General features: G+C 45.7%; 1 protein-coding gene across 1 annotated transcript in view; it reads left to right on the top strand.

Moving 5' to 3' along the window:
- The window catches only part of LOC126355558 (uncharacterized), an 88987-nt gene extending 71191 nt beyond the window's left edge, over positions 1-17796 (top strand). The window contains exon 8 of the mRNA XM_050005918.1: positions 17656-17796. Within this exon, the coding sequence (XP_049861875.1) occupies positions 17656-17796 (141 nt within the window). The remainder of the gene's footprint in view (positions 1-17655) is intronic.
- The last annotated feature ends 9559 nt before the right edge of the window (positions 17797-27355 follow it).

Below are 27355 nucleotides of genomic sequence, written 5' to 3' on the forward strand. Positions count from 1 at the left end.
CCTAGGCAGTGCCGTAGGGGACCGCACCGCCACTTCCCAGCAAATTAGGGACACTGTTGCTCCTGGGGTATCGGCGAGGACCATTCGCAACCGTCTCCATGAAGCTGGGCTACGGTCCCGCACACCGTTAGGCCGTCTTCCGCTCACGCCCCAACATCGTGCAGCCCGCCTCCAGTGGTGTCGCGACAGGCGTGAATGGAGGGACGAATGGAGACGTGTCGTTTTCAGCGATGAGAGTCGCTTCTGCCTTGGTGCCAATGATGGTCGTATGCATGTTTGGCGCCGTGCAGGCGAGCGCCACAATCAGGACTGCATTCGACCGAGGCACACAGGGCCAACACCCGGCATCATGGTGTGGGGAGCGACCTCCTATACTTGCCGTACACCTCTGGTGATCGTCGAGGGGACACTGAATAGTGCACGGTACGTCCAAACCGTCATCGAACCCATCGTTCTACCATTCCTAGACCGGCAAGGGAACTTGCTGTTCCAACAGGACAATGCACGTCCGCATGTATCCCGTGCCACCCAACGTGCTCTAGAAGGTGTAAGTCAACTACCCTGGCCAGCAAGATCTCCGGATCTGTCCCCCATTGAGCATGTTTGGGACTGGATGAAGCGTCGTCTCACGCGGTCTGCACGTCCAGCACGAACGCTGGTCCAACTGAGGCGACAGGTGGAAATGGCATTGCAAGCCGTTCCACAGGACTACATCCAGCATCTCTACGATCGTCTCCATGGGGGAATAGCAGCCTGCATTGCTGCGAAAGGTGGATATACACTGTACTAGTGCCGACATTGTGCATGTTCTGTTGCCTGTGTCTATGTGCCTGTGGTTCTGTCAGTGTGATCATGTGATGTATCTGACCCCAGGAATGTGTCAATAAAGATTCCTCTTCCTGGGACAATGAATTCACGGTGTTCTTATTTCAATTTCCAGGTGTATATGTGTGTGTGTGTGTGTGTGTGTGTGTGTGTGTGTGTGTGTGTGTGTGTGTGTATAGCTCACAATCCATCAGAATTGTTATTCTAAAAATCTTTACTATTGTGGATTGTTGAAACTCGTATATTCTAAGAGTGCTCAGTTCATCTGAATTATTGTAAAAGCTATGCTACTGGGGCTGTGGAATTTAGTTGCAGTAAAGAAAGTATCTCCGCATTAGTTTTTAGTGTAGATTTATATATAAAAAAAGAAATCCTAGCAGTGTTACTGCTGTAGCGTGTAAGTTAAATCTATTTTTCCATTGGAAAAGCGGAGTCAATTTGTACATCAAGAGTACTATATTATACCTCAAAAAATACATTGTGCCTCAAAACCTATATTGTATTTGTATGAACTGAATAAATAAAAAAAATAGTCACCAAACGTATTTGTTATTGTTCTTATTTACTAAAAATCCTATTGCTTTATACATCTATATGTGTATAAAGGTGAACTTTAAGATGGAAATATATGTAATGACTGCATGGGATTACGCCTATGACATCAGTTTTGCTGAAGATGAGTGCTATTAAGGAGGTGAAGATGACATATGAAACCCAATGGGTTCCTGGACCGCCTGCAACATCTAAATTCGCAAGTCCGCAGTCATTAGTTCGCCACATTGTCTTGGGTAATGTATCTCGCATAAAGACACCACGGAATACTGGAATGTGGAGTTTTTCTTTAACAACCTTAAGGACATGGCTATTCGTGAGCGCTCGATCAGGTAAAATAGCTAACGGGCTTTTTTATTTTTGAAGAGGCCCCACTCCTTTCTTGTACGGTTTCAAGTATAGACCTTTTTCCAGTGGCTGCAGCTTTCATGACACGATTATGCGTTCTTGCCTCCTCTAGTTGTGCTTCGGCGTCTTGAGCACTCTTGACTATTTTTGCTGCAGCTACAGCCCCTACTGCTGGTAGAGCCGCAAGGACTCGAACGAGGAACGGAATAATTCCACCTGATGTCTTGGGTAAAGGTAGAAAGTGACGTGGTTTAATTGTACCCTTCTGTTTGATGTTGTTCTTCTTCTTACTCATCATTGCATGCTTAGATGCACACATCGAGGTAAGAATGCAGCTTTTCAGACAGCCTGATTTCTTCTTCTTCTTCCCAAAGCGAACAGCGCTGCTTTCATAATTCGTTTGAAATTCATTTGAGGGTTGTAGCATCGCGCCTTAGTACCTGAATAGTGCAAATTCGCGTAGTCGTCTGTCTTCTGTTTTTGTTGTGAACGGCCAGTGTCGGTTGGCCAGTCAGTGTGCTCCCTGCCACCGTTGGATAAGCAGCTGCTGCAGCAAGTCGTATAACCCTAGCTTACTTATTTGTTAGATAGTTTAATTAATTTCTTTGCGTGTTTTTGGGTACTTGCATTGTTTAATTCATATATTTCGGGCGTATTATAGTATTTGACAGTTGTAGCATCGCGCTTTAGTGTTTACCTCGTAGATTCTTATTTAAATTGCGTGTGAGTTTCGTATAGGAGGTGCAATTTCGAGTTTTAGTTACTGTAATCGTAAATTCAGCAGATTGTAGCACAGTCGTTAGGCATTTGTACAGGTTAGTTGATACATTCTTTGTGTGTTCCGCTTGCGTTATCTAGGCACGGACTCGTATTTCAGTAACTGTTGTTAAACATCAATTAGAATGGACAGGGACTGCGATTGCTGTGTTCGGATGAGGGCTGACTTGGCATCCCTTCGCTCACAGCTGCAATCGGCGCTAACTTCGGTCGCGCAGCTTGAGGCTGTTGCCAATGGGCACCACTGTGGGGAGCCGGACTTGGGTATCACGGGGATGTCAACCTCATCCCGTCTGTCCCCAGATCGGTCTGCCGCTGTGGTTGCCCCGGTTGCTGCCCGCAGTGGGGCTGAGCCCTCGCCTGTGGTTGATTGGGAGGTCGTTCCAAGGCGTGGCAGGCAGCGAAAGGCGTCCCTGGAGGCTGATCAGAAAGCCTCCCCGGTGCGTCTGACAAACCGGTTTCAGGCACTGTCTCTGGCTGAGCCAGATGCAGCTGCCTGCCCTGTTTCAGAGGATCATTCTCAGCCTTCAAGGTCCGGGCAATCGCAGAGGGTGGGCTTACTGGTAGTTGGGAGCTCCAATGTTAGGCGCGTAATGGGGCCCCTTAGGGATATGGCGGCTAACGAGGGGAAGAAATCCAGTGTGCACTCCGTGTGCATTTCGGGAGGAGTCATTCCTGATGTGGAAAGGGTCCTTCCGGATGCCATGAAGAGCACAGGGTGCAGCCAGCTGCAGGTGGTGGCACATGTCGGCACTAATGACGTGTGTCGCTTTGGATCTGAGGAAATTCTCTCTGGATTCCAGCGGCTATCTGATTTGGTGAAGGCTGCCGGTCTTGCTTACGAGATGAAGGCAGAGCTCACCATCTGCAGCATCGTTGACAGAACCGACTGCGGACCTTTGGTGCAGAGCCGGGTGGAGGGTCTGAATCAGAGGCTCAGACGGTTTTGCGACCGTATTGGCTGCAGATTCCTTGACTTGCGCCATAGGGTGGTGGGGTTTCGGGTTCCGCTGAATAGGTCAGGAGTTCACTACACTCAGCTGGCGGCTACACGGGTAGCGGAGGCTGTGTGGCATGGACTGGGCGGTTTTTTAGGTTAGAAGGCCTCGGGAAAGTGCGGGATGGGCTGCAATGTCAAAGGGTGCTTGGCAATTACAGGACGTGCTTGGATCAAGGAACAGTCGGAATTATAGTTGTAAACTGTTGTAGTTGCGCTGGAAAAGTCCCTGAGCTTCAAGCGCTAATAGAAAGCACAGAAGCTGATATCGTTATAGGTACAGAAAGCTGGCTAAAGCCTGAAATAAGTTCTGCAGAAATTTTTACGAAGTCTCAGACGGTGTTCAGGAAAGATAGATTAGGCAGAATTGGTGGTGGAGTGTTGGTGTCTGTCAGTAGTGGTTTATCTTGTAGTGAAGTCGAAGTAGATACTCCGTGCGAATTGGTGTGGGTGGAGGTTATACTTAACAGCCGAATTAAGTTAATAATTGGCTCCTTCTACCGACCCCCAGACTCCGATGATACAGTTGCGGAACAGTTCAGAGAAAGTTTGAGTCTCGTAACAAATAAATACCCCACTCATACGGTTATAGTTGGTGGGGACTTCAACCTACCCTCGGTATGTTGGCAAAAATACTTGTTCAAAACCGGTGGTAGGCAGAAAACGTCTTCCGAGATTGTCCTAAATGCATTCTCCGAAAATTATTTAGAGCAGTTAGTCCACGAACCCACGCGAATTGTAAATGGTTGCGAAAACACACTTGACCTCTTGGCCACAAACAATCCAGAGCTGATAGAGAGCATCATGACTGATACAGGGATTAGTGATCACAAGGTCATTGTAGCTAGGCTCAATACCATTTCTTCCAAATCCATCAGAAACAAACGCAAAATAATTTTATTTAAAAAAGCGGATAAAGTGCCACTAGAAGCCTTCCTAAAAGACAATTTCCATTCCTTCCGAACTGACTATGCGAATGTAGACGAGATGTGGCTCAAATTCAAAGATATAGTAGCAACAGCAATTGAGATATTCATACCTCATAAATTGGTAAGAGATGGAACGGATCCCCCGTGGTACACAAAAAAGGTCCGAACGCTGTTACAGAGGCAACGGAAAAAGCATGCGAAGTTCAGAAGAACGCGAAATCCTGAAGATGGGCTAAAATTTACAGACGCGCGAAATTTGGCACGTACTTCGATGCGAGATGCCTTTAATAGGTTCCACAACGAAACATTGTCTCGAAATTTGGTAGAAAATCCGAAGAAATTCTGGTCGTATGTAAAGTACACAAGCGGCAAGACGCAGTCAATACCTTCGCTGCGCAGTGCCGATGGTACTGTTATCGACGACTGTGCCGCTAAAGCGGAGTTATTGAACGCAGTTTTCCGAAATTCGTTCACCAGGGAAGACGAATGGAATATTCCAGAATTTGAAACACGAACATCTGCTAGCATGAGTTTCTTAGAAGTAGATACCTTAGGGGTTGCGAAGCAACTCAAATCGCTTGATACGGGCAAGTCTTCAGGTCCAGATTGTATACCGATTAGGTTCCTTTCAGATTACGCTGATACTATAGCTCCCTACTTAGCACTCATATACAACCGCTCGCTCACCGATAGATCTGTACCTACAGATTGGAAAATTGCGCAGGTCGCACCAGTGTTCAAGAAGGGTAGTAGGAGTAATCCATTTAACTACAGACCTATATCATTGACGTCGGTTTGCAGTAGGGTTTTGGAGCATATACTGCATTCAAACATTATGAATCACCTCGAAGGGAACGATCTATTGACACTTAATTAGCATGGCTTCAGAAAACATCGCTCTTGTGCGACGCAGCTAGCTCTCTATTCGCACGAAGTAATGGCCGCTATCGACAGGGGATCTCAAGTTGATTCCGTATTTCTAGATTTCCGGAAAGCTTTTGACACCGTTCCTCACAAGCGACTTCTAATCAAGCTGCGGAGCTATGGGGTATCGTCTCAGTTGTGCGACTGGATTCGTGATTTCCTGTCAGGAAGGTCGCAGTTCGTAGTAATAGACGGCAAATCATCGAGTAAAACTGAAGTGATATCAGGTGTTCCCCAGGGAAGCGTCCTGGGACCTCTACTGTTCCTGATCTATATAAATGACCTGGGTGACAATCTGAGCAGTTCTCTTAGGTTGTTCGCAGATGATGCTGTAATTTACCGTCTAGTAAGGTCATCCGAAGACCAGTATCAGCTGCAAAGCGATTTAGAAAAGATTGCTGTATGGTGTGTCAGGTGGCAGTTGACGCTAAATAACGAAAAGTGTGAGATGATCCACATGAGTTCCAAAAGAAATCCGTTGGAATTCGATTACTCGATAAATAGTACAATTCTCAAGGCTGTCAATTCAACTAAGTACCTGGGTGTTAAAATTACGAACAACTTCAGTTGGAAGGACCACATAGATAATATTGTCGGGAAGGCGAGCCAAAGGTTGCGTTTCATTGGCAGGACACTTAGAAGATGCAACAAGTCCACTAAAGAGACAGCTTACACTACACTCGTTCGTCCTCTGTTAGAATATTGCTGGGCGGTGTGGGATCCTTACCAGGTGGGATTGACGGAGGACATCGAGAGGGTGCAAAGAAGGGCAGCTCGTTTTGTATTATCGCGTTATAGGGGAGAGAGTGTGGCAGATATGATACACGAGTTGGGATGGAAGTCATTACAGCATAGACGTTTTTCGTCGCGGCGAGAGCTTTTTACGAAATTTCAGTCACCAACTTTCTCTTCCGAATGCGAAAATATTTTGTTGAGCCCAACCTACATAGGTAGGAATGATCATCAAAATAAAATAAGAGAAATCAGAGCTCGAACAGAAAGGTTTAGGTGTTCGTTTTTCCCGCTCGCTGTTCGGGAGTGGAATAGTAGAGAGATAGTATGATTGTGGTTCGATGAACCCTCTGCCAAGCACTTAAATGTGAATTGCAGAGTAGTCATGTAGATGTAGAGGTAGAACCTCCTAAGCCTAACTTAATTTTACTACGCATGGTTTTATCAACAACGAATGCAACCACCCGTTGACCTATACTAGTATCATTTCTTCATCTTATTCCCTTGGCTTTGTTAACTGAAATTCTGTCTGCGACGTGGTGTGCTGGGAGATCTTTATTTGCGGCGTAGGCTAGGTCGTGCTCCGGGCAAGCTTCGTCGAGTAGGTTAATACCTCTATCGCCACGTGCCAAGGGTTTCTGAAGCTTTGTTCCTGGTCCACAGAAGGTATATCCCGCAATGTGTAATTCAACTGGTAATTTGCCGAGAATACCACCTCCACCTCTTATTATGGCGTGTCTCTTATCATGCATTGTACGCTACTGAAGTGATTGAGGTCTACGAAGCATCAATTCAGCTGTTTTCTGATGAAGGAAATCCCAAACATTTAACTAGTGCTCTATTCCCACGACGTCTCATTACACGTTCGATGAGGAATACATCTGGTACAGAGCTCTTCTGAAATTCCTCTACGTAAAAGCAACCTGCAGTTTCTTCACACTTGCTATCCTTTAACATATATTTTCGGTGGTTCGTTCTCTGAACTTTGGATGCTGTGAATATTTCAACTGACCAGTTTGGTAAGTAAGATTTGTCAAATGCTATCTTGCGCTTTGAAATACGTACCATGTCACCTACATTAAACCTTTGTTTGCGTGGATTCAGCATTTTAATGAGGAAATATACCGACTCCATGAAAGAATTGTCACGAACACCATCAGTCTCATTTTTGTTGTATTACGTTCGGTTCTATTATACCGTGCTATTGCCTGCACTAGGATATCCGTCCACTTGTATGACCCACGAAGATTAAATCGCTTCCACATTTGAACTTTCACTGTTCTGTTCAGATGCTCCACAATACTCACTTTCGGATGGGCAAACGTTGAGTAGTGGTGTATTCCGTACCGCTCCAACACAGTCTTGAAATGTTCATTGTAAAGCTCTCCGCCATGATCGGTTTGAGGGTTGTCCGGACATCGATTAGTTCCTGTTTGCAGTAAACGCTCGAACAACGAAGCAACATCTCTCCCCGTCTTTGTTTTCACAAGTAATGCCTATGCCAATTGAGAGTACTTACCAATGACCATTTAAATATACTTGAAACCTTTATTCTCACGGTTCTACCGACCCACATCCACAAGATCCGTCTGCCATAAGTCATCCAGTCCTCTAATCATCACATGTCTGCGAGGGTATGTTCTGCGTGCTGATAGTACAGCTCCTGAACTACTATTTCCATACTTGCTACTATTATTCGATGATTCATCTTTCTCTAAGTTCTGAAATTATTGAGACCACCTCATTCGAACGTGCTGTTATAGCCGCTCCAGCTGAAGCTATCAACAGCCGAAGTCTATCTATTAGTTCATCTGTCTCGTCGTATTATATTTACTGGGGGGAGGGGTTGACTGCTCACTCGTTTATGTTGAATGTCAAGATCTTCACCAATGCTTTGGCACTTTTCATTCAGTAAAGGTTGTATAATGCTAGTGTAATTAGAGTTTTGTGGCCTTTTCAGTGTTCCGTCTGCATTCTTATATACTTCAGTCAACTGTAGTATTTCTCCATACGCCTTGCGGTCACTAGCAGAGTATTTTACGTTTTTTTAGGTTCTTAGGCAGATGTGTTTGATTAAGCCAGGTGTTGTTTTAAACTCTTTATCCCCGATCCGTATTGTGCTATCGGTTAAACGTACAGACTGAGAGCCGAGGATTTATGGTGTCTCCTCGCTGACACCGAGCGTTCTATCTATCCTAGTCGTGTACTGGGTAGTGAAGTCAGCAATTGGATCGTTCTCAACATTGCCATCGTCTCGTGATTCCTGCTTTATGATAGATTGGGTAACGGGTTTAAATGCCTCTCTTAGTGTTTGGTCCCGCTCCATATACCCCATCCTCAACAAACGCAATTTCTCTCGAACAGCTTTACGTGGATGAATGACTGTATGCTTAGTCGACATCTTGACGCATAATAATCTGAGCTCTGTATATCGCGAGGCTTTATAAATGCTTTGTTCTTCTTCTTCTTCTTCCCCGGATCCTCTTCCCCTCCTCCTCAAAAATAAAAACATGAGCTTTTATTTTCCCCTCAATTGCACTAATTCTTTTCTCCAGTCGGCGTTGGTCAAGCTCAAAAACTTTCTGATTGTCCTTTAATGCCCTTACAGCATTACCGAGTATACTGAGAATTCCCTCAAGAGTTTGAAATTTCATATCAGTATGGTTCAAATGGCTCTGAGCACTATGGGACTCAACTGCTGTGGTCACTAGTCCCCTAGAACTTAGAACTACTTAAACCTAACTAAGCTAAGGACATGACACACATCCATGCCCGAGGCAGGATTCGAACCTGCGACCGTAGCAGTCGCACGGTTCCGGACTGCGCGCCTAGAACCGCGAGACCACCGCGGCCGGCATATCAGTATGCATGCGAACGTTTTGTCTATGTAAACCTACCTTCTCAGGCTGAGCACCCGACATATGTACGAGCTTCTCCATGGTGTAGAGCATACTGATGCATTAATCTACACTCCTGGAAATTGAAATAAGAACATCGTGAATTCATTGTCCCAGGAAGGGGAAACTTTATTGACACATTCCTGGGGTCAGATACATCACATGATCACACTGACAGAACCACAGGCATATAGACACAGGCAACAGAGCATGCACAATGTCGGCACTAGTACAGTGTATATCCACCTTTCGCAGCAATGCAGGCTGCTATTCTCCCATGGAGACGATCGTAGAGATGCTGGATGTAGTCCTGTGGAACGGCTTGCCAAGCCATTTCCACCTGGCGCCTCATTGGACCAGCGTTCGTGCTGGACGTGCAGACCGCGTGAGACGACGCTTCATCCAGTCCCAAACATGCTCAATGGGGGACAGATCCGAAGATCTTGCTGGCCAGGGTAGTTGACTTACACCCTCTAGAGCACGTTGGGTGGCACGGGATACATGCGGACGTGCATTGTCCTGTTGGGACAGCAAGTTCCCTTGCCGGTCTAGGAATGGTAGAACGATGGGTTCGATGACGCTTTGGATGTACCGTGCACTATTCAGTGTCCCCTCGACGATCACCAGAGGTGTACGGCCAGTGTAGGAGATCGCTCCCCACACCATGATGCCGGGTGATGGCCCTGTGTGCCTCGGTCGTATGCAGTCCTGATTGTGGCGCTCGCCTGCACGGCGCCAAACACGCATACGACCATCATTGGCACCAAGGCAGAAGCGACTCTCATCGCTGAAGACGACACGTCTCCATTCGTCCCTCCATTCACGCCTGTCGCGACACCACTGGAGGCGGGCTGCACGATGTTGGGGCGTGAGCGGAAGACGGCCTGACGGTGTGCGGGACCGTAGCCCAGCTTCATGGAGACGGTTGCGAATGGTCCTCGCCGATACCCCAGGAGCAACAGTGTCCCTAATTTGCTGGGAAGTGGCGGTGCGGTCCCCTACGGCACTGCGTAGGATCCTACGGTCTTGGCGTGCATCCGTGCGTCGCTGCAGTTCGGTCCCTGGTCGACGGGCACGTGCACCTTCCGCCTACCACTGGCGACAACATCGATGTACTGTGGAGACCTCACGCCCCACGTGTTGAGCAATTCGGCGGTACGTCCACCCGGCCTCCCGCATGCCCACTAAACGCCCTCGCTCAAAGTCCGTCAACTGCACATACGGTTCACGTCCACGCTGTCGCGGCATGCTACCAGTGTTAAAGACTGCGATGGAGCTCCGTATGCCACGGCAAACTGGCTGACACTGACGGCGGCGGTGCACAAATGCTGCGCAGCTAGCGCCATTCGACGGCCAACACCGCGGTTCCTGGTGTGTCCGCTGTGCCGTGCGTGTGATCATTGCTTGTACAGCCCTCTCGCAGTATCCGGAGCAAGTATGGTGGGTCTGACACACCGGTGTCAATGTGTTCTTTTTTCCATTTCCAGGAGTGTATTTTGTATGATTATATATGGAGAAACTCCTGGAAGTTCCGACTGTACCTACCATCATTCAGTTTTCATGTTTTATCAATAACGAGAAACCCATACTGTGAGTGATTCCAGCAATCTCCACATGTCTTTATAAATTCATTGTACGACATATCAATTCCCACATGAGCCTGGTAAATCTGTTTTAAATTGAGAGTGTCTTGTTTGAATGCTATAATGAGGTTGGCGTTATCCTTGAGCAACTGTTTGGGATCCTGGAATATGTTTGACTCAGATAAAATACGTCAACACCCATATGACAACCAAAGCACAATATCTACGGATCTGGTCCTTCTTTTCAACAGCTACATCGTCAAATATGAAGACCGTGTTTGGCTTTACTTCTTCTGGTGGAGGGATGTCTTCGCTTTCACTGAATGCCTGTACATTACACCATCTACGCCATCTAATATTCTCTACAGTAACTGATACTTTGGTTGAAATAGTGTTTTCGAGAATATGTAGACATGCTCGAAGCGAACTCCATCATTGTCTGTTCGCAGAGCCATGAGAAGTTGGAGTGACCTACAATTATAGGTTGTATGCTATCGGAAAGGAGCACTCCATTCTTCTTAGTCTTCTTCTCTGTATCTTCACCGTCGCAGGACCTGCCACCTACAACAAAGTCCTTGTGGTGATGGTGCCTCACCCAGCCTGTCATAACACCTACTATGTTAGGTCTCGGCATGCAATAGGCTTTTATATAAAAAAGAAAATGTGCATAATCACGTGTAACATTATATGCAGGGTCATTTTGTCTAGAGAAATAACACAAACACAAATTTGAGATAATAAATATACGAGAGCTATCCACAAAGTACATTACGTTTTGGAATTAAAAATAAATAAAATGTTGGATTTTTTTATTATGTACAGATGAAAGCAACACTTAAATACTACTTTTCTACATAGTTGCCATTTAATTTAAGGCACCTATCGTAGCGATGGACGAGTTTGGAAATTCCTTCGTCGTAAAATTCGGCCGCCGAACTATGCATACGATGGAGCCCAGTACAATGTTGCACCCTCGACAGTATTTAGCGGCACCGACAATAGAGCCTCATTATCCTGATTCATCATGCTGAGGAACTGCGTTGGAGGGTCCACCGATGCCCCAGGTGTGAATCCGTGTGGGGTGGAACCTGCCGACCCTGACAGGCTGGAGCTTGCCAAAACTACATGTGCAGGACCCGATAGGATGGAACTTGCCAGTCCTGGCAGGTTGGATCTTGACGGTGCCATAGGTTTGGTTTCTGATGGGGTGAAATTTGCTAGTACTGACAGGTTGGATCTTGCCGACACGTGTGCTGATCTGGACAAGCTAGAGGGGAGGCTCTATGGATACATCTGGTGGAGAGAGAAGAATAATCGTCAGCATCATATGTTGCTGCTACAGAAATAATAATAATAATAATGCAGAAAAGTAGATACTTACTTTTCTGCTGCTTCCTCCTCCTGTTTTGCTGGGCTGACTGGCACTTCATCATCCTGGCTGGCTGACTAACTGACAGCGATACATTTTGAGGTGTTGCTGGGCTCTCCTTATATACACCATGCTTACATCATTATGATGCTGTGCCTCTGTGGGTGAGCTGCATGATCACGTGACATATCACAGCGCCCTCTAGCAGTGAACTCACAAACTAGCTTAGTTCTTTGGTCTGCTGGATCAGAGGCAGTTGTCTCTTGTGAGGTGGGAGCTTATATGTAGGCTTTAGAAATGACAGTTCCAGCAGTGAGAGTTGTTTCCATGCATTGTGTAATGCATCTTTAATGCATCTCGATGCGAAGCATTTATTTGCAGGACCATATTCTTCCTCTTCATATGTTTAAGCATTAATGCTCGCTTCTATTTTACATGTAGGAGGCCATGGGTGCACTCCTTTGCTGAATGAGTACACATAAAATAGCTATTAAAACTCCCCCTGTCTGGCACCAACATTTCCTCATGCTCCTTCCACATCGAAAACTGAACAAGCAATGGTATCACAGCCTCTTGAAGCGGTAACACCACACTAATTTTCTAATACTGTAGGTAGATAATATATTTAAACAAATTTAAACAAATTATATTGGAATTTAACGGCATCATGAGCAGTCTGTAGTGGTGACAACACCATACTAACTCCCCTCAGCTGCAGGAGTAAGCTCTTAGAGCAAAATTCCCTCCAATATTCAAAATTTCCGCCCATTTTCCAAGAGGGTGACGCACCATCATGCAAAAAAATAGGAAAAGGGAGGGGACAGGGAACCCATAGAAACACAGAATTCAATTTACGGCAAAATTCAAACTTCCCGCTAGGGGGGGCGTGGTACTTTCCGCCAAAAGCTGCCATCTTGGATAACGGTACTTGTGTCATTAGCTGACGTCACAACCTCCATCTTGGATAATGGTACTCGCGTCATCAGCTGACGTCACGGCCGCCATCTTGGATGACGGCAGAGAGGGTGACGCTGGCTTTGTTCTACTTCTACTGTGTCTGTGATACAATATCCGCAGTTAATGTCTATCTTGAGGAGTTCCGGGAACCAGGGTGATGTAAACCTTTTTTTGATGTGTGTACATGGCACAACTCCAGCTTGTGCGGAAATCTTAGCATTTACAGTGACTCCTCCCATTTTCTCTTTCGAGTTTATTCTTTTCCCCATTACAATTTACTTTTGTGCTTTGGAAGAGTTAATGTCTATCTTGAGGAGTTCCGGGAACCAGGGTGATGTAAACCCTTTTTTGATGTGTGTACATGGCACAACTCCAGCTTGTGCGGAAATCTTGGCATTTACAGTGATTCCTCCCATTTTATCTTTCGAGTTTATTCTTTTCCCCATTACAATTTACTTTTGTACTTTGGAAGAGGAGAAGGGAACATAAAGGTTTAATGCCACGTCGATGATGAAACCACTAGAGACTGAGCGCAAGCTCAGATTGGGGGATCATGGAGAAGGAAATGAGCTCCGCGCTTTCAAATGCTGGCATTCGCCTTAAGTGATTTAGAAAAATCACGAGAAAGCTAAATTTAGTTAGCTGGTAACGCTTTGGACCGCCCTCTTTCTGAATAGAAGTCTAGTGCCACAGCGCACTTTCTTTTGAAATTTGAGTGTACCTCTTTGCATTAAAAGTAATATCTCTTCGTCTTCAGTTTTTTCTACACTGCTGAGCAAAGAAACTCCAATACCCAAAGGGAAATTTGATTTATTTTGCACATACTGTATAATAAAAAGAATACATGATTAAATTTATAGGTTATTTTAGGTACGAAATTTAGTAGTCAGAATTTCCATTTAATGATAGCAACAATGCTTGGGTAAACTTGGGTGACAAAAACAGGTACTGATACATACTGTTACAACTCTATTCTACATTTCACCAGTCTTAGTGAATGCTGAGTGGTGACATGCCAGCCTTTGTCTAGGCATGACCAGATGTTTACATTGACTGAAACATTTGGAGAACGCGCTGACCACGGTAACAGCTGAAACATTCCGTATCGAGGTAGATCAGGACACTTTGTCAAAAAAATAACTCCACGGAGACTTGGTAGATAAGGCATAGTCATCAGCATTAACAGGTCAGCTGTATTCCAAATTACCAGCTAAGTGAACCAATGGTGGTAGTGTTGTGTATACAATCGCACCCCGTACCATCACTTTAGGTGCTCTGCCCATATGATGAAAATGGATGCAATGTGGCTTCTCCTCGAAGCCCCAACACGTGGATACGTCTGTTGCGATTACGTTTGCAGTACCGGGACTAGGGTGAAAAGACGACTTGGTGTCACTCGTGCGTCCAGCGTTATGTTTTGGCAAACAACTGTCGGCTCCCCTCTCTCGGCTCTCGAGTCAAGGGAAGCCGCAGAAATAGTCTCCCTGCTCACTGTCCAGACGTCACCCCACTTTCCATTTGGGTACTTATCTTGCTCCAAACAAGCCAATTTCGTGATTCAGGATACATGTCTTGGCTGTACGATCCTGCACGAGCGAGCTAGCAGCATTCACTGGTGAGCCAAAACTTTATGTCCACTGTCCACCGCATGGCTGTATGCTTCCTGGTGGCGCTGAGGGCACGTGACGTGGTAAGAGAAGTGTATGAGCAAGCAGAGACAAATAGGGAATCATTCCAGCGACGATAAGTGGCACAAGTCGGAAATCCGCCGACTTAAGTGACTTCGACAAAAGCCAGAGTGTTGTGGCCCAGAACCTGGGAGCGGACATGTCGGAAACGGGGAAGCTGATCGGCTGTTCGCATGCTAATGACGTGGGTGTCTGTGGAAAGTGGTTGAAGAATGCTGAAACCACGAGTAGGTAAAAAGAAGTTGGACGTCCGTACCTCGTAACAGAACATAGGTATCGCAAGCTTGGCAGCATGATAGGCGCGATCTGTGGCACATGTGACGAAAGAGTACATTGCTGACGAAGGCACATGTGTTTTGGAGCACATATGTTCCGGAGCAGAGAATCCCTACGTATTGCCATGTTTACATAACAACATCGTAATTATGTTTACTGTGGGCACGGGATCATCGAGACTGGACCGCGGATCAATGGAATCGTGTCATCTGGTGAGATGAATCCCGTTTATTGTTAAACTAGGTCGATGATTGTGTTCAGATACGCCGTCAACCAAGCGAACGAATGCACTAAACATGTCATGGTCGCAGGCAGGTGGGAGCAGTAGCATGTTATAGGGAACATTCACCTGGGCTTCCATGGGACGTCCGGCAGTAACCGAAGGCACCATGGCAGCTGTGGACGGCGTGAACATTGTTAGGGACCACCTGTAACCCCTTATGATTGATGTATTCCCCAACAGCGACGGCATCTTCTAGCAGGATAACTGTCCATGTCACAACGACAGAATAGTGCAATAATGGTTTGAGGAGCACGGTAATGAACTAAAGTTGATGTCTTGGCCATAAAAAAAATGGTTAAAATGGCTCTGAGCACTATGGGACTTAACATCTGAGGTCATCAGTCCCCTAGAACTTAGAACTACTTAAACTTAACTAACCTAAGAACATCACACTCATCCATGCCCGAGGCAGGATTCGACCAGCGACCGTAGCAGTTGCGCGGTTCCGGACTGAAGCGCCTAGAACCGCTCGGCCACCGCGGCTGGCTTGGCCACCAGATTCGGTTCATCTGAATCCGATGAAACCCAACTAGGACGCTATCGAGCACCAGCTCCGCGCCCACAAACCAACCACCTGTAAATTGTGTGTGACATGTGCACTGGTATCTGGTGCTACAAACCTCTGAAAAACCTATAAAGTACTCTCCGAATCCATGGCACGTAGAATCACTGCTGAACTGCGTTCCTGAGGTGGACCAACACACTTGTAAGAAAGATGTCATAATGTTTCGGCTCATCAGAGTATCTGTCCCTCCAGACGCCAGCCGTGTGGAGCCGTTGAGATCCTGCGTGTTTTTGTGTAAGCCGTATTGGACGCATCATTCCGCATTCACATGACAGTCGTAGTCTCTTAAGCAGTGCGAGCAGCAATATCGCGAAACCACGAACGGCGGTCTTCAAAAGCGACAATCTGTCGCTGTCGAATTCCAATACTTGCTGTTTGATGTTTCTTCCTTTTACACGAGGCTTTCACATAAGCAAACAATACTGAAATAAGATTTTTAAATAAGAAAGCAGCTGCGCGATCTTTCCGTATATACAGATGTGGAGAGCGTTACTACTACTTACTTTGTGCGGTTGTAAGGAAATGCTAATCATTTATATACACTACGTGATCAAAAGTATCCTGAAACCTAGCCGAAAGTGACACACAAGTTCGTGGCGTCCTCCATCGGTAATGCTGGAATTCATTATGGTGTTGGCCCACCCTTAGCCTTGATGACAGCTTCCACTCTTGCAGGCAAACGTTCAATCAGGTGCTGGGAGGTATATTGGGGAATGGCAGCCCATTGAGGAGAGGCATCGTTGTCGGTTGCTGAGGCCTGGCACATAGTAGGCGTTCCAAAACATCCCAAAGGTGTTCATAGGATTCAGGTCAGGACTCTGTGCAGGCCAGTCCATTAAGGGATGTTATTGTCGTGTAACCACTCCGCCACAGGCCTTGCATTATGAACAGGTGCTCGATCGTGTTGAAAGATGCAATCGCCATCCCCGAATTGCTCTTCAACAGTGGGAAGCAAGGAGATTTTTAAAACGTCAGTGTAGGCCTGTGCTGTGATAGTGCCACGCAAAACAACAAGAGGTGCAAGCCACCTCCGTGTAAAACGCCACCACACCATAACACCACCGCCTCCGATTTTTACTGTTCGCAATACACACGCTGGCAGATGACGTTCATTGGGCATTCGCCATACCCACACCCTGCCATCGGATCGCCATATTGTGTACCGTGATTCGTCACTCCACACAATGTTTTTCCACTATTCAATCGTCCAATGTTTACGCTCCTTATACCAAGGGAGGCGTCATTTGGCATTTATCGGCGTGATGTGTGGCTTATGAGCAGCCGCTCGACAATGTAATCCAAGTTTTCTCACCTCCCACCTAACTGTCATTGATCCTGATGCACTTTGGAATTCCTGTGTGATTGTCTGGATAGATGTCTGCCTATTACATACTACGGCCCTCTTCAACTGTTGGCGGCCTGTGCGTTTTTGTGCTGTACGTGTCACTTCACGTTTCCACTTCACTGTCGAATCGGTAACAGTGGGCCTAGGGATGTTTAGGAGTGTGGAAATCTCGCGGACAGACGTGTAACACAAGTGACACCCAATCACCTGACCATGTTCGAAGTCCGTGACTTCCGTGTAGCCTCCCATTCTGCTCTCTCACAATGTATAAAGGTTACTGAGGTCCTTGATATGTAGTACCTGGCAGTAGGTAGCAGCACAATGCACCTAATATGAAAAACGTATGTTTTTTGGAGTGTCCGGATACTTTTGATCACATAGTGTATCTAAGCATGCCAGTTTGGCATTATTCCGCATTGACTTCACTGCATTGTAATTTTAATGGCTATCAGTATAGTTAATTACGCTACAAACGTTTTCTGTAATTGCTAATTAAACAGTCCCACTTACAGTTTTCACGTTGAGAAAGATGAGCTTTTTGCTAGCGCTACTCGCGCTCTGGGTTTTTTACGTCACAGTGGGTGTGATACACACGTTAATGCCGGCAGTTGGGGCTGAGCGCGGATCGGAGAGGCCCCGCCGCCCCGGAGCAATCGGCAGAGGCTGCACCGCTACCGCGACACTGGCTTCTCGCACTCGCAGACCGACTGCTGCCCGCCACTACGCCGCCCCAACAACCCGCGTCCTGACTCTGTCACTGCTGTTCCATTTGTTTTTGTCTGGTCTACTGTTCTAATGCAATAAATAAAGTGGACAGCTGGTCCAAACACTTTGTTGTCAATTGTATACCAACGCCCAGGGGTTAGCTATTCGAAACAGAATATCAGAAGCGTTACGTAAAACAGTGACACTTCTTTTAATGTGTTATCGCATAACGTAAGGTGATGTAGGAGCTATACACTGTGGGCCAGAGATAAAGATCAGAAATATTTAATGTTCCTGTGTTGAAACGAGAAGAAATATAAAAGGCAAACAGGAACGTAAACGAGTCCCTAGCTCTAGCATTAATTGTATTTAACAGAAAAAGGCACATGCAAGAATGGAATAACACAGAAACGAATGTTCTTACATACTTCTGCCATATCTGAAACTCACTCTTTATACTGACCATCATCGGCGCGGAGTTGGACTCGCTGCCATGTGCACCATCCAACACCGCTTGGAGGTTCTGGGAATGGTCATCTCCGCCGACAGCTTCATTGTCGATTCTAAACGAAGCTATGAGACATTTAAGCATTCAATGACTCCATTATCGTTTTATACTTCTCGGATCTTTTACTTCGTGGTCCATCTGTCACAGACCAGTTGCAAAGACATTTCTTTCCAGTTTCCAAAGATTAGCCTCGGTTGGGGCTTCTTTCTTGAAGCAATTAAAAAAGTTTTCCCTAATTTCATTACATGTCGCACCCGTCCATTTCTTTTCATGAACCCACGTTCTTCAGATTTGAATCTGCTTGTACCGGCCATTATAACACAAGTGTTTAGAACAGTATCAACCTGGTAGCTAAACAGAAGACCATCGCATGCCCTAGCATCCGCCGTAACTACAAGTACAACAACACGATCAATTCCGTATTTTCATGGAGTGACACTCTATTATTGTAATTTGATGCAAAGCAAATATGGCCTCCATAGTTGTAATTTGAGTGAAGTCTACTGCGGGCAGTGAATATTGGTTTAAACCCGAAATACATTTCGAGATACATGTAATCGCGAAACTATATTTTATGTTAGCTGAACACTTTTCGATAGTGACTTCTGACCTATACTGTACATCTTCCCCTCAACTGACACCTTCCCCCCTGCAGTTTTTTAGACATCTGTCGTATAAATTTGCTCACCGCAACAACCATCTCTAGCAGAATCAGAATCTGAAGATTAGAAGTAGTAGTATCGCAGAACTGGTGTGCTGTTTCCAGTTGCAACGACACCATACGCCGTTGCTCTCGAGGAGCAATTATAAAGCCTCTGAAAAAGTATTTACAAACTTGGTAAAAGTGTAACAGAACCGACAATATTATTTCACAACAACGAAAAAGTTAAGGGGTAATTGGGCACTAGTTTCTCTCTCACTTGCTTGGTCACGATGTGCCATGATCATTGTGAAATGTCTGACGTTCTTTAATTGTAACCAGAAAGGTCTGTGCGGAGTTTTACAAGAGCTTTAGTGATGGCAGACAGACTACAATCCATTTCTCCTCTGCCTTCCAGACAAACTGTACAGGGTGTCCCAGGAGGAACGGTCAGTATTCAGAGATTTGACAGGGACCATGATTTGATGCAAAAAGGTCTAGTAAACATGAGCTCTAAAATGCACACCTTAAGAGCTGTAAGCATTTCTTCATCTTCGATACTGGCGCAAATCTCTTCTATTGCAAGCTCTTTGATTTCCATATTTTGGGACGAAATAATATGGACCAAAATAAGGAAAAATCGTCCAGTTAACATATGCTCTAAAATACATACGCTAAAAGCTATGTGCATTCAATGGAGAAGATGTGTTTTACAATACCGAAAATGAACAAGTGCCAGTAGATCTGAAGGTCTGTATTTTAGTGCCTATGTTTACTAGTCTTTTTTATCAACGAATGATCGTCTCAGTCATATTCCTGGAAACCGTCCATTCCTCCACTGATACCGTGGATAGAACTCAGATCCAGTAACCTCGCTGGCCGTTCCTGAAAACCGTCCTTTCCTCCAAGGATACTGTGTATAGGATTCAGACGCAGTAACCTCGCTGGCCAGTACGTGCAGTGAATATCTCGTACAGAGAGAAATTTATCCACTTCTGTAGCTACCTGAGCCTTAAATCTTTAAGACGAAACAAATTATGTCTACCAATATGTTAATATTTGTAATACATACATTTAGGCGTAAGAAAACTATATAGACACTTGGCAGGTCCCAACACTCAGAGCAGATGCAACTTACACATACAAATACTTATGGTAGAACATCATATTTGGAAACCAAGTTTGCCGTTTGAAATTAAGTTACTTTGGCAATGGTTCTAAATTTCTGTTAGGTGTATTCCAAATTTCTATTTTGCTTACTGTTAATAACTTTAAACTACGATTTTAGTAATTTTACTGATGTCAGTATAAAACTTGATTCTTTTTTAGACTATGTATAGGATCACGTTATAGGCCGCACACTTAAGGGTACAGAAATTTTATTATACGATGAATATTTAGCAATTATATCAGTACAGTTTCATAATTTCACTGCCCCATGTGTTATAATAGTAGTAAAGGAAACTTATAAATTGTTAAAAGGTGATGATGGGCTGCAGGAGGTTTGAGCTCATGCTACTATCGTAGCCCATTTGCTGCACTACAAGAATCGGTCATGCATAGTTCTGACTTGGTGTGCAAGAATAATATTGCAACTTATATGAAGGCAACATATTCATTAGAGATTTAATATACCTGTATATACATAACCTCATGTATCTGAAACCACTGCTCCTGTGTCCACACTGTGAGTTTATTCGTTCCAGACCCGTGCCTCATTTGTGTGCTCTGTTCACTGGGTCTCTTACATCGCACCCTGCTAACTCCACTAACCAAAGTTCTTTTAACTCTCGTTGTTCATCTCAGACTGTGTTTCCATTGTTATTTACTGATTTATTGATACCTGCCTGATTAATGAACAGGAACAAATAACAATTTAATACCTGTGCATGTAAATCATAAAACAATAATTTCTACAAACTTCATACATTAATTAAAATCGTTTTAATAGCAGTATATCACCAATATAAACAATTACCTAAATTTTTAATAATAAAATACAACAGTTTCTATGCGTGTCAAACAAGATTTTTATCCAAATTGGGATGCCATCATCCCAAAATTCGCCTCTTTCCGCGAATGTTACGTGATTTTTTCTTACACTCAAGATAGTAATTTAAAAAAGAACGAACAATAATTAACACATGCCTGAAATTTAAAACGCGTATTCTTTCTCGGTGGATGGGGAACCTGCACAAAACAGAAGCCTTACCACCTCGGCTGTATGGATTACCAAAAGCCCAAAAGGGCAATGTTCCAGTAAGACCAATTGTAACTGCTCCTGGCATACCAGTGTATAGACTAGAGAAACAGTTGGCCTCTCTGCTTCAGCCACACTTGGGAAAGACCGACATATACATAAAGAATTTGGGACATTTCGTTGAAAAGGACTTGGGACATTTCGTTGAACAGATGACGAAAAGAAATCTTCGAGCAAACGACATCCTCGTCAGCTTTGTTTACCAAAGATCCACTCAATGATTCTCTGGAGTATTTTGGTTCCATTTTCTTGCAAGATATCACCAAGCTCTTTCATGCACGTCTCGCCACAAGCGGTTTCATGTGGAAGGGCAACTTTTACAAACAGCAGGAAGACGTCGCCATGGGTGTCCACTTAGTCCAGTGGTGGATAGCTTTTTTATGGAACATTTCGAAACAAAGTTGCTGTGCTTAGCACCTCGGAAACCTAAGATATAGTGCAGATATGTGGAGCCATAGTGAGGAACGCTTGGTAACTTCTTAAGACATTTGAACAGACTCCATGCCAACATAAAATTTACTACAGAGGTAGATAACGATCAACAGCTATCCTTCCTAAATGTGCTCGGACAGAGTGAGTAGAGAAAACCGTCATACATGGACTGATACCTCCGCAAACTGTCAGGTCACCATTAATACACTCTTAATGCACGCAAGTCTAATATGTGAGCTGCAGCACCTCAGGTATGAGATGCAATACCTGGAAAGAGTTCTAAGAAACAATGAGTACTCCATCAGTAGCAAAAGAAATGTCATGGAATGAAACGCTTAGCGAAGTGACAAATCGGCAGAAGGAAAGTGGGATACGTCCTTTCACCCACACACTTCCAGCGTGACAGACAGAACTGGCCGAATGCTGCGTAAACATGGCGTAAATGCTATTTATAAACAGACAAAGAAGTTCGAAGAGTGTCTGAGATTGGCGAAGGACGAAAGGGACCTATCTGCAGTATCGGAAGTATATTGCATACCATGTGCAATGTACATTTGGAGAAGTCTATGTTGGAATGACTGGGTCATCAGTGAGCACCATGCTCATCAAATGTAAGTGGCACTGCACAATGGAACAGGTAGAGAGACTGTCTGTGGCACAGCGTTACAATAGGTTCAGCAAGAAAGAAAAAAGCTTCAAGGTGTGCGTATCCTGGTTTCCCAAGCGGCAGCGAACGACTGTTGGCAGGTAGCAAGAGGTGGACCACAGTGGTAATGACCATGGAAAAGTTCTTATACGTTGGCGCACCAGGTATGCTCAATCTGCGGCCGCAAGCTCGACTCCAGTCCGCCACAAGAATGCAGGGCAAAGCTTTGACAATGCCAGTCACTCGTGCTGGCAAAAAGTCAGGAACGTCGTCAAACAAACGTTATCCAAAAACCCGAGACAGAAGACTACTGGCAATTTCTCAACGGGTCGCCACGAAAGCCTTAACAATTTTATACTATACCCTAATGTCCTCGATTAAATTCCAACATTCTCTGCAGTATATAATGAAGTGAGAGCATGTGACACTTTTGATTGTGATCTGTCTGTCGAATGGCAATTTTAAGCTTGGAGGCCGACTTGGTGTTATTCCAGCGGAGGAGGCTATGTGCCGGCACCGGGTTTCATCTTCTCCCTTCTCTCATTATCACTGTGCAGCACAAACGTGGCACTACGCAATAGACGCATCCATTCCACTAACCCACACTCCACAAATACACATATGATGAAACTCTCACACATCCCCCAAGAAAAGGGGCCAAAAGCGCAGCGGAAAAACACCCTTTTTCGCTAGGCGGCGGAACGCATCCCATGGGATATCCCAGCCAACAACCCCATACGACCTTTAATTTAATTTAACATCCTAGTACGCTTTGCCTCCTCTATGAACCACGGACCTTGCCGTTGGTGGGGAGGCTTACGTGCCTCAACGATACAGGTAGCCGTACCGTAGGTGCAACTACAACAGAGGGGTATCTGTTGAGAGGCCCTGAAGAGGGGCAGCAGCCTTTTCAGTAGTTGCACGGGCAACAGTCTGGATGATTGACTGATCTGGCCTTGTAACACTAACCAAAATGGCCTTGTTGTTCTGGTCCTGCGAACGGCTGAAAGCAAGGGGAAACTACAGCCGTAATTTTTCCCGAGCTTTACTGTATGATTAAATGATGATGGCGTCCTCTTGTGTAAAATATTCCGGAGGTAAAATAGTCTCCCATTCGGTCTCCGGGCGGGGACTACTCAAGTTGGCGTCGTTATCAGGAGAAAGAAAACTAGCGTTCTACGGATCGGAGCGTGGAATGTCAGATCCCTTAATCGGGAGGTAGATTAGAAAACTTAAAAAGGGAAATGGATAGATTAGAGCCACAAATATGAAAATATCCTCCTCTTTACGTAACAAAATTATCGTAAAATGTATCTTGTTTTCTCAGCCCCATAAACCTGGCAAGTTGTACTTCATAATTTCCCATAAGTATGATTCCTCTCCTCAGTACACAGTTCTCATTCTAATATATAGTTAATAGACATAACAATCTACATTTATTTAATAGTTTGCATTTACACAATCATTCACCCCACTAGATAGATAGATACTCAGCTATTACAGACCCTGCAGACCACAAGCTGCTTCCTCGAACTGCCTCCATTCCTTCCTGTATTGCGCACGGTTTCTCCAGGTGTCTTCAATTCACAGGGCTGCCAGGTCCTTCGCCAGCTCGTCTATCCATCGCTGCCTTGGTCGTCCAATGGAGCATTTGGTGTTTGATTTCCCCGCTAGTGCCATCTTCGCTTGTCTTCCATCTGGCACACGGGCTACATGGCCCACCCATTGTATTCTTTTGCTCTTTATCTTCTATCTTCTGTGGGATAGTTGGTCGTCGCAGTGTTTTTCAAACCTCGATATGGAATTGTCCTATCAAGAAGCGACGGAAGAACACATAAATAAGATTTGTATTTCTCTTTACTTGAATTTACACTCCTGGAAATTGAAATAAGAACACCGTGAATTCATTGTCCCAGGAAGGGGAAACTTTATTGACACATTCCGGGGGTCAGATACATCACATGATCACACTGACAGAACCACAGGCACATAGACACAGGAAACAGAGCATGCACAATGTCGCCACTAGTACAGTGTATATCCACCTTTGGCAGCAATGCAGGCTGCTATTCTCCCATGGAGACGATCGTAGAGATGCTGGATGTAGTCCTGTGGAACGGCTTGCCATGCCATTTCCACCTGGCACCTCAGTTGGACCAACGTTCGTGCTGGACGGGCAGACCGCGTGAGACGACGCTTCATCCAGTCCCAAACATGCTCAATGCCGGACAGATCCGGAGATCTTGCTGACCAGGGTAGTTGACTTACACCTTCTAGAGCACGTTGGGTGGCACGGGATACATGCGGACGTGCATTGTCCTGTTGGAACAGCAAGTTCCCTTGCCGGTGTAGGAATGGTAGAACGATGGGTTCGATGACAGTTTGGATGTACCGTGCACTATTCAGTGTCCCCTCGACGATCACCAGAGGTGTACGGCCAGTGTAGGAGATCGCTCCCCACACCATGATGCCGGGTGTTGGCCCTGTGTGCCTCGGTCGTATGCAGTCCTGATTGTGGCGCTCACCTGCACGGCGCCAAACACGCATACGACCATCATTGGCACCAAGGCAGAAGCGACTCTCATCGCTGAAGACGACACGTCTCCATTCGTCCCTCCATTCACGCCTGTCGCGACACCACTGGAGGCGGGCTGCACGATGTTGGGGCGTGAGCGGAAGACGGCCTAACGGTGTGCGGGACCGTAGCCCAGCTTCATGGAGACGGTTGCGAATGGTCCTCGCCGATACCCCAGGAGCAACAGTGTCCCTAATTTGCTGGGAAGTGGCGGAGTGGTCCCCTATGGCACTGCGTAGTATCCTACGGTCTTGGCGTGCATCCGTGCGTCGCTGCGGTCCGGTCCCAGGTCGACGGGCACGTGCACCTTCCGCCGACCACTGGCGACAACATCGATGTACTGTGGAGACCTCACGCCCCACGTGTTGAGCAATTCGGCGGTACGTCCACCCGGCCTCCCGCATGCCCACTATACGCCCTCGCTCAAAGTCCGTCAACTGTACATGCGGTTCACGTCCACGCTGTTGCGGCATGCTACCAGTGTTAAAGACTGCGATGGAGCTCCGTATGCCACGGCAAACTGGCTGACACTGACGGCGGCGGTGCACAAATGCTGTGCAGCTAGCGCCATTCGACGGCCAACACCGCGGTTCCTGGTGTGTCCGCTGTGCCGTGCGTGTGATCATTGCTTGTACAGCCCTCTCGCAGTGTCCGGAGCAAGTATGGTGGGTCTGACACACCGGTGTCAATGTGTTCTTTTTTCCATTTCCAGGAGTATATATATATATATATATTCAGCAGCCTATATCGCTTCAAATATTTCTTTGTTTAAGACAACGGATTTAGACAGACACTGCTGTCATCTTCAAGTCTTAAAAACCTTCTTATTGTGAAACGTGTGTATTTTACATTGAACCTCACTCCAAGTTGTCAAGTGGATAAGAATCAGTACGCTATAAAAGGTTTGTCACAACGAATATATACAGATTTGCGAAATGTCTGACTAGCCTCTTTATTCCGCACATGCTCACTGTGTGCATGTCATCAAGAAACGACCAACTTTCTCAGTCGAATTAAATGCCTTCTTCTGGAAGAAGGACACATTATGGTCAGTTTTGATGTGGTGTCATTATTGATACATGTTTCAATAAAAGTTTCTGTAGATCTGCTCTCCCACACTCTGACCTCATAGCATTTTTTGGATGATAGATAACTGCGTAGCCTAATTATTTTTATCATTACGGCAACTACAGGTTCGTTGTCTGGCTTCTTGGACGTGAAAAGCTGGCAGATTTATTGGATCACGTCAGCCTTGTCCATAACAACATCAGATTCTCGATGGAGGTAGAGAGCGATGGTGCCTTGCCATTGCTTGACATCCTCATCCACCATAAAGTAACTGGGACTCTATGCCAAAGTGTTTACTGGAAACCTGTCCACAGGGACTGACATTTGCGTGCTACCAGCTATCACCATCGTTCAGCAACGTTCACTTCTTATCACCTTGATGCGTCGATCGGAAGCCGTTTCAGTCGCTGAGTTCAAATTCGTCAATCGGAAACCGTTTCAGTCGCTGAGTTCAAATTCGTCGATCGGAAGCCGTTTCAGTCGCTGAGTTCAAATGTGTGCTAAGGTCATCAGTCCCTAAGCTTACACACTACTTAACCTAAATTATCCTAAGGACAAACACACATACCCATGCCTGAGGGAGGACTCGAATCTCCGCCGGGACCAGCCGCACAGTCCACGCTGCAGCGCGCAGACCGCTCGGCTAATCCCGCGCTCAAGGTGTTCAAGGAAAACGCTTAAAGCAACCGCCGGACTTCGCAAGCCATCGTTTCGAAAACACAGAAACAGAAGAACCCTGAGGAGGATTCGAAGAAGCTTGCCTTTTGGCCGCTCTGTGGCTCAATGACAGGAAAGAAGTGCCAGCTCCTAACGACGCATAAAATCATTTCTGGCTCCGCGGCTCCAACACATAAGGCCCGTGAAAAATGATGTAGGCTTCAGAACACCAGGAGTATAAAAAAAGTATCCTGTCGGTGTGGACAGTTTTATATCGGATGGATTGTGCGTACTACTGAACAGCGTTGTGTAGAACATGAGAAATGCTTCCTCTTCGGTACCCTGACAAATCAGTGGTAGCGAAGCCTGCTCTAGACACCGGACATCGTCTTACATTCGACGAGACATTAGTTATTACATGGACTAGTAGTTTGTGGGACAGCGTAATTAAAGTAGCGATAGGGGTAAAAATTTGTAACAACACCTTCAATAAAGGTGGTGGCATACAGCTAAGCGTATTTTTCGGCCTGCTATCGGAAGGCTGAAGCAGTCATGGGGGGCAAAAACATTACCCGTATATGGCGTTGGAGCGGACACCAGTGGCGTCATTGAATGCAGCATTGCTATGTAAGGACGGTGGCAGCTACCAGAAAAACAGTCACCACCGAGGTGTACTCCGCAGGAAGCTCGTGGAATTTAAACCTCTTTATGCGGCTGGAAGCTCGAGAGAATTTTATCAGAGCACATCGCCACAAAACCAATATCGAATTTCCATCTAGAAAAGGCAATCATAAATTAATCTTAAGATTTTAAAAGT

This window comes from Schistocerca gregaria, chromosome 3, assembly GCF_023897955.1.
Source record: "Schistocerca gregaria isolate iqSchGreg1 chromosome 3, iqSchGreg1.2, whole genome shotgun sequence".
Classification (NCBI taxonomy): Eukaryota; Metazoa; Arthropoda; class Insecta; order Orthoptera; family Acrididae; genus Schistocerca; species Schistocerca gregaria.